At 33.3% G+C, this 9189-nt stretch overlaps 1 protein-coding gene across 4 annotated transcripts in view; it reads left to right on the forward strand.

The window, feature by feature from the left end:
• The window catches only part of LOC107445347 (papilin-like), a gene marked incomplete at its 5' end in the record, with an annotated part of 20189 nt that extends 12114 nt beyond the window's left edge, over window positions 1–8075 (forward strand). The window contains 4 exon segments of one of the 4 annotated variants that reach the window (XM_071180119.1): window positions 2324–3787; window positions 3845–4606; window positions 6791–7018; window positions 7870–8075. In XM_071180119.1, coding sequence (XP_071036220.1) covers window positions 2324–3787; window positions 3845–4606; window positions 6791–7018; window positions 7870–7961 — 2546 coding nt within the window. 4 annotated transcript variants of the gene reach the window in all.
• Window positions 8076–9189: the final 1114 nt, after the last annotated feature.

Genomic DNA, 9189 nt, shown 5'->3' on the forward strand with positions numbered 1-9189 from the left:
TATATATAAATATATGAGTAATTCTACATATAAACGAAATTTTTTTTGGGGGGTTGGGGCACGTTATTTCTACATGAATTTTCTTCTTTTTTACACCCTAAAAAAAGCAAGAAAAAATCGTGAACGTGAAATTTTTTCTTTGTGACATACTTTAAGTTCAAAATGAAGATAAAACAAATTAATTTTAATATTAATAAACTAATTACTTAAAATTCTAATGTTTCTAGCACCATCTATTTAAATACCACTTTAAATGAAATGAACAGAATTTAACGAATATGTAGTAATATTTATTTATCCAAAAAGCAAATCGATAAACTCTTTCAAAATTTGATAAAAAAACAATGGATACCCAACTAAAGTAATAAAATCTTATATAAAATCATTGAATTAATCGTATATTTTTGTGGATATGTTTACTAAATTTTTGTTTATTTGTATAATTTTTCCATGTGCAAATCCATTTCGGGCAAATCAGTGGTCAAAATTATTTACCAAAAAATTCCTTTACTAAAGAATTTCCTTTGTTAATTTTTATAATTTTTCCATGTGCAAATCCATTTGGGGTAAATCCGTAGGTAAAATTATTTACTAAAAATTTCTTTATTAGTTTTTCCATGTTCAAATCCATTTCGGGCAAATCTGTGTTAAAATGTGCAAATCCAGTTTACAGGCATTTTATGCAAAAAGGCAACTTATGTTTCTCTTTTCTATTTTATGTTTTTTCTTGAATAAATATTTATTTATTTTCTAAAATTATTTATGGTCAATTTTTTAAATTATCCAGAATAATATTACCTAGCTCACATCCATTTTGGGCCCATCCTTGGAAACTAACAGATCAATGCACAGCATAACGAATCACTTTAGCAATGCAGTAAGAACGGCACTTCAAATTCCTCTAGTTAAACTCAATTTGCGCTTTTGTTTTCATATTTTGTAATCTGGCAATCTTGCGAAAATATTTTTAAATCATTCTTGGAAAATTTCCCGTTCTTGTAAGTACATCTAATTTCACTACTCGCTTTAGAGATTTGTTTTATAATGTTTTTTCATTTTATTTTCTGTTTTTACATATTATTTTTACTTACTGTAATCTATTTTATTTATTGTAATTTTGGTAAAAATTTTTTTTGAGTGCTCCTCACACTATTGTATTACTATATTTTGCTTTGGCTATATTTACACAATATCAGAAAGCACTCCTTTTTGCGGATATAATCGTGTGGGCTGATGAAAAGATTATATCTTTTATTTTCCGTTTTTTTTTTTTAAAAATTTCATCCTTTTTTTTAATCAGTTGTTTGTTATTTATTTTTTTTTCACTATTATTCCCCCCTTGCATTTATCTATAATTTTCCTTTGTTTTATGCCAATTTTGAACTTATATATATATATATATATATTTCAAAACGTTTAATAACTATAAAGTATCTAATTTTGCATACCGAAATTCACAATTTGATCGAAATTGGTCGACGAATAATTCCAGAGAAATCGAATTTTAAAAAAGTAAGATTGTAAGATGACTTTCTTTATGTGAATGATTTTCATAGTTCAGCTTCATACTTTTTTGATTTCTCATAACTACTCTATCGATTTCATTCAAATTTTGTATTTTGTCATATAAAATTACATTCTTTAAAATTATGTAAAATTTGTATATCCTACAAATCCAAATTTTCTCAACTTTTATTAAATAAAATAATAAAAAATAATAAATAATTATTAAAAAAATTTTTGCACGAAATAATTGTTTGCGAAAATAATAAAAAAAAATTACATTAAGGGGTCCAAACTTTCGAACGCTCTCCTGACCAAACAATTGAGGCCATATTTCCCGAATTGCGTCTCCCCTTTAATTTTCGAGGTAAGGAATCATAATCCAAGCGAAAGAAAAGGCATGTTCAATGATGGAGAGTGTTTTTTGCATCTGAATTCGTAATGAAAATTATCGTCTACACTAACTAACTAACATATTTGTGGTCAGCCCCTCTTTCCTTATTAGAAAATTATTCCTTCTTTTGCTTGTAAAATTATTATGAATTATAATGAATATTTAAGTTTTTGTTGGGATTTAATAGGACATTTCGCCTAAAAATCTTTCATATTTTCTCTTTGATATACATCGAAATCAAAAAGAAATTGAAGGTGTTCCGGTTTTTTTTTCTTTTTTGCTCACTGTACATTACTTCCATGTAGTAAATCATTCTTTATCTCCTTTCCTACCTACACCCAGGAAATTTCCCCCCAAAGCAAACATTCAATTAAAATTATAAATTATTAATGACAAGAGTTAAAACAAATAATATTTTTATTTTAGCAACGAAAGAACCAACTGGAACAGTTACATCCGACGATGAAAACGATTCTACGAGATCTACTCATGATGAAAACAAAGGAACGGGTGTTACTGATGACGGAAGGGAAGGAACAGGAGCCACTGATGACGGAAGGAAAGGAACAGGCGTTACTGATGACGGAAGGAAAGGAACAGGGGCCACTGATGACGGAAGAAAGGGAACAGGAGGTACTGATGACGGAAGGGAAGGAACAGGAGTCACTGATGACGGGAGAAAGGGAACAGGTGGTACTGATGACGGAAGGGAAGGAACAAGAGTCACTGATGACGGAAGAAAGGGAACAGGTGTTACTGATGACGGAAGGGAAGGAACAGGAGCCACTGATGACGGAAGGAAAGGAACAAGCGTTACTGATGACGGAAGGGAAGGAACAGGAGCCACTGATGATGGAAGGAAAGGAACAGGAGGTACTGATGACGGAAGGGAAGGAACAGGAGTCACTGATGACGGAAGAAAGGGAACAGGTGGTACTGATGACGGAAGGGAAGGAACAAGAGTCACTGATGACGGAAGAAAGGGAACAGGTGTTACTGATGACGGAAGGGAAGGAACAGGAGCCACTGATGACGGAAGGAAAGGAACAGGAGCCACTGATGACGGAAGAAAGGGAACAGGAGGTACTGATGACGGAAGGGAAGGAACAAGAGTCACTGATGACGGGAGAAAGGGAACAGGTGTTACTGATGACGGAAGGGAAGGAACAGGAGCCACTGATGACGGAAGGAAAGGAACAGGCGTTACTGATGACGGAAAGGAAGGAACAGGAGCCACTGATGACGGAAGGGAAGGAACAGGAGTCACTGATGACGGAAGAAAGGGAACAGGTGGTACTGATGACGGAAGGAAAGGAACAAGTGTCACTGATGACGGAAGAAAAGGAACAGGTGTTACTGATGACGGAAGGGAAGGAACAGGAGCCACTGATGACGGAAGAAAGGGAACAGGAGGTACTGATGACGGAAGGGAAGGAACAGGAGTCACTGATGACGGGAGAAAGGGAACAGGTGGTACTGATGACGGAAGGGAAGGAACAAGAGTCACTGATGACGGAAGAAAGGGAACAGGTGTTACTGATGACGGAAGGGAAGGAACAGGCGCCACTGATGACGGAAAGAAAGGAACAGGCGTTACTGATGACGGAAGGGAAGGAACAGGAGCGACAGATGACGGAAGGGAAGGAACAGGAGCCACCGATGACGGAAGAAAGGGAACAGGCGTTACTGATGACGGAAGGGAAGGGACAGGAGTCACTGATGACGGAAGAAAGGGAACAGGCGTAACTGATGACGGAAGAAAGGGAACAGGTGTAACTGATGACGGAGAGGAAGGAACAGGAGTCACTGATGACGGAAGGAAAGGAACAGGAGCCACCGATGACGGAAGAAAGGGAACGGGTGTTACTGATGACGGAAGGGAAGGAACAGGTGTTACTGATGGTGGAAGGGAAGGAACAGGAGCCACTGATGACGGAAAGGGAACAGGTGTAACTGATGACGGAAGAAAGGGAACAGGTGGTACTGATGACGGAAGGGAAGAGACAGGAGTCACTGATGGCGGAAGGAAAGGAACAGGTGTTACAGATGACGGAAGGGAAGGAACAGGAGCCACCGACGACGGAAGAAAGGGAACCGGTTTTACTGATGACGAAAGGAAAGGAACAGGAGTCACTGATGACGGAAGGAAAGGAACAGGAGTCACTGATGACACTGGAACAGGCGTTACAGATGGCGGAAGGGAAGGAACAGGAGCCACCGACGACGGAAGAAAGGGAACGGGTGTTACTGATGACGGAAGGGAAGGAACAAGAGTCACTGATGACGGAAGGGAAGGAACAGGAGCCACTGATGGCGGAAGAAAGGGAACAGGTGTTACTGATGACGGGAGGGAAGGAACAGGAGCCACTGATGACGGAAAGAAAGGAACAGGCATTACTGATGACGGGAGAAAAGGGACAGGAGCCACTGATGACAGGGAAGGAAAAATTTCAACTCCAAAGTATACAGCTTCAACTGACAAAAATTCTGAAAAGTCATCTGTTTCACCTTTCACCGTCGTCACCCCAATAGAATGCAATGACGAGGATGAGAGTTACCCGCATGAGGAAGATTGTGAACTTTATACTCAGTGCAAAGATGGTGTGGCAAGCCTCATGAAGTGTCCTGAAGGCACTGTTTTCGATCGAATGGTCAAAAAATGTTATCGAGAAGACTGGGTAGATTGTGATTCTAGAAAAAGGCCAGTATGTAAGTAGTATTTTATTTTAGTAATTTATTATTTAAGATTAACAGGCTTTTAACCAGGAGATTTTAAGTTACATTGATAACTTTAGTTAAAATAACGTAACATGCGGAAAATTAGTTTCGAATTTTTAATAGTGCCATTAATAATGTGTTTAATAGTGTGTTTAATGCCATTGTGTTGCAACTCATAACTGACATTTTTTGTAACTTGGTCATAAAATATACTAATCGATTACGATGGTGATAAAAAGAAAGAACAACTTTTCTTAATAACTTTTTATCTAATAATCAGATTTTAGCATAAGATGTAATCCTAATATGTGGGATTGGTTATTCATTAGACAATCTTAATGGTTGGTGGGATTGGCTTTAAATATGCTATTTAAATAGTGTAGGAGATATGCGATATGGATATTTTAAATTATGAAGTCAAACATAATAACGTTCTTTCTCTGGGAAAACTTTCCCTTCTTAAACAGTTTCGTATTTTTGACTTTCAAAATTTGAGGTTATTCGCAATAATTTAGACTTGCTAATATAGAATTTATTAATTCCGCAAAAAACCTCTAATTTTTTTCTCTTTTATAATAATCGAAATTATTTAGAACCAAAAAATATTCAAGTTTTTTTGCATAAATTTAAGCAATGTAATTGTAATTGATAAAATCCTAAATTTCTGCAAGATAGTACACTTCTTTCTGAATTCAACTTTACTAGAGTGCAATTGTCAGCGTCTATCTTAACTGTTACATCGCTGAATAAGGCCCACAGGATTATATTATGCATCTCTGCAGTTCCCCACATCTCACACCATGTGAGAGGCAGAGTTAGGAAAAAGAAAGATTTTATGTACTTCTAAATACCTGCCAAATTCAAGAAAAGAATTAAGTTACTCTGATAACCATGCTTAACAATTGAAAGACTTTTTGTTCACTTTATCCACTTCTAACTTATGCTTACATCAAAAACAAATTCAGAACTAGACAAGATACTGCTTAAAATCTGCGAATTTAATTGTTCAACGTTAACCTTTTGCACTCAGGGTTCTTTCAACGAATTTAAAAAACGAAGTTTGAGTTATTTATAAAGTTGTAGCTCAATTATCAAAAGTTGTCAATATATGAAAGACACTTATAAAAAAAAGTGTGGTATGTTGCACAAATTTTTTATGCTGTTTTTTTCTGTTTTCTTGCACTTCAGCTTCAAAAAAACACTCTGCCTTGATTTCAGATCAAAATCTAAATTATATTAATGTATATTGGTATGCAAAACTAAATTATATTGTTTCTGCAAAATAACCTCAATTATAAAACACTTGTGTTCAACTTTTTTTTGTGAAGAAAAAACCGTTATTTAAAAGGACACTAGGCTTAAAATTTATTATCTTAAGGACTTTTACTAATTAATTAGCATATTTGAATTGACCCCAGAAACCATTAAGATTGATTTTTCGCACGCTAATTGAACTAGTACAATTTTAACTTCACCAGTGTTGAATGGTTTCAATGAATGGTTACAGAATTGAATTTTTAAAAAAAAGCTTAATTGGAGGTATGGCCCTTCGTATGGATATACAGGTCTCACATCGTGATTTCATAATAGAAATAAGAGAGTTAATGAATTCCTGCGGCAGTTTGTCCTGCTCGTTCAATAACGCTGTTTTCAGATACTGGGCGGTTTTCGGAGCGAGGTTACGTGCTGCAATTGCCCTCCTTAAGGCTTCCCAGGCATGCTCTATAAGGCTGAGGTCTGGAGATCTGGTTGGCCAATACATCCAGCGAATATCTTCAATAACCAGAAAATGGTCGACAAGAAGTGCTCTGTGTGGTGTCGTTTATAAAAATGAAATCAGGACCCATTGCACCCCTTAAAAGGATAATTTAGGACCTCCCTAGATATACATAGGAAACACACAGGCGTATAGGGAACATAGAGCAAAGGCTACACGGAACACCTTTAATGAACTGATGACTTAAAATATTGGTTGGCCAAAAAAATATCCATATTTGAAGTCACCATTTTAAAGCATTAAGATAGGCACTCGGGAAAATTCAATGATTAGAAAAAAAGTTATTCATAGTGATACATTGTTATCCTATTAAAATTCTTTTCTTTTCTTTTTTGCGCAATGTGCAAGATTATTCTAGTTTCGACAGACGAAACACATTTTAACTTTTTTTCTTAAAGTTTCAACAATTACTGGAGTAAGTACAACAACAGAAAAGCCAATTAAAGATGAGTGTAAAGAAGAAGATGGGGACTTCCACCATCCCAAAGATTGCAGATTGTATTACACTTGCAAAGACGGTGAATTCCAAGAGAATGAATGCCCCAGCGGTACACTTTTTGACAACGTCATGAGAATTTGCTTCGAGGAAGACAAAGTAAACTGTGGCGATAGATACCGGCCACCGAGTAAGTCCCTTTAATGCTTAATATTTTAAATAGAAGTGCTGTCCTCTAAAACATCCTAACGCGTCATTGCAATACATAATCTATAGGTTTTTTAAGACTTCATTTACCATAAATATTAGCATAATTCGTGTACCATTAAAATTAATAACAGAATTGCCACTTTTAGATAATGGGGTTGCGTTGCGGAATGAAGAATGATTAAAATTTAAGATTCTGGAAATATAAACAATCAAAATAGTTATTTTTGAAGTTAAACGTTAAAACGGTATGGCCTTAAAACTATAATATAAATAACTAATTTATATGGACGAATACTTTCCGCATTAATGTAGAGAATTTTTAAAAAATGTTTAAACATGCATTAATTTTTATTTACTTTTGTATCATTTTTCTTTTTATGGTGCATCGTTTGAACCATTTCTATATTAGTGTTTTCATTATTAATACAGAAAATTTTTTGAATGCAAAAACATGCATTAATTTTGGTTTATTTTTTTAGAGGCATACATTTTAATCAGAAGTGGATAAAAATATTGAAATCAACAAGTGTTTCCTTAACTAATTTGGAAAAATCTTTAAAACGTCTAAAAATGCATAGCATTTTGTATATTTATTTTGTGTTATCCATTCAAATTTCAAATCATAATTTGATACAAATAATTAATTAAAATAACCCAGTATGTTCGGTATTAATATATAAAATTATTCAAAGTGTTACAAATGCATAAATTTTTGAATAATTTTTACTGTGGCATCTAACCAAATAAAAACTTGATATAAATTAACAGATTGAAATAAACAAGCATGTCTGGTATCAATATAGTTTTTTATTTATTTTTTTTATTTTATAGAAACAACTGAAACACCAGATGAGTGTGACGAGTGGTTGCGAACGTTAACAACTCCAATTCACAACAGCACTGATGAAGGTACGGTTGTATAATTTTAATGTTAATAGCATGTATTTAATCAGGAAGTTACTTAAAATATTTCTCAGGGAAAATACTTCCTGTCATTGTTACACTGCATTAAATAAATTATTTTATTATATTTATATTAATTACTGTTCTTATGATTTTTTTTTACAAATGTTTATTTATTACAATAAAAAAAATATTAGATGTAGCTTCCCTATTTATTATGGATACTAAAATTTTTGAACTAATTCTTTCAATTCTTATCAATTTAAAGATTATTTTTGGAACGAATTTTGAAGTTAGTTACATGAATGCAAATATGTCGCACATCTGTAATCAACATGATAAAAATATAATTTTTAAAAATAAACTTTTTCAAAAGTAAAAATTAAAATCAATTATTAAAGAAAAATGTTATAAATTTTAGTGAATTCATTAAAAATTTATAAAGATTTGAATGTTTAAAATACAGAACTCGCAGCAGCTGTTGTCAATTGCAAATTTTTGAAAGTTGTTTTTTTTTTTTTTTTTACAACTAAATTGAAAATATAGTTAACACAGATAAGGAAATTTATATAGAACAGTCAATCAAGTATTAAAAAAATTGGAATTATATATTGTTTAACAGAGGTTAAATAAAAAGTAGTTCTAAATAATTTTTCGTGAACATCAAGAAATCTATATTTACAATTATTATTGCTAATTGCAGGCATAATAAAACTTATAAAAAGTAAAATATCTTATAAGGTTGGAACCAACTTAATGTTGCATAAAATATGGTGATATAATACAGTAGAGCGCCGATTATCCGAACTGCTCGGGACCGAACATGGTTCAGATAATGAAAAGTTCGGATAATTGGAAAGTTGCTTAAAATCTAGTTTAAATGATTATTATTTTTGCATTAACTTCCCTTCGCACCTTTTGTAGGCTTAGGACTGGCAGTACTGTCTAAAATAGCTCTGGCAGGTTTAAGTTTTTTTTTTTTTTTCAATTTTTAAATATTTCTAATAAAAACATTTTATTACTTTTTTTTATTTAGAATTATTTTTATCATATTTCAGTTTCTTAATACTTTTTTTGTCAATTACGGATTTTACCACTTTTTTCATTATTTTCCATTGCAAAAGAAATCCAGCAAAGATATCGTTTCAAAGAAGACGCGTTTATTTAGCAGCCATATATCCCTTATTCTTTTTAAATAAATCAACTGAACTGGATCAAGATCATTTTGACGTTCTAGCCAATTCATTG

The sequence above is a fragment of the Parasteatoda tepidariorum genome, chromosome 4 (genome assembly GCF_043381705.1).
Source record: "Parasteatoda tepidariorum isolate YZ-2023 chromosome 4, CAS_Ptep_4.0, whole genome shotgun sequence".
In the NCBI taxonomy this organism is placed as follows: Eukaryota; Metazoa; Arthropoda; class Arachnida; order Araneae; family Theridiidae; genus Parasteatoda; species Parasteatoda tepidariorum.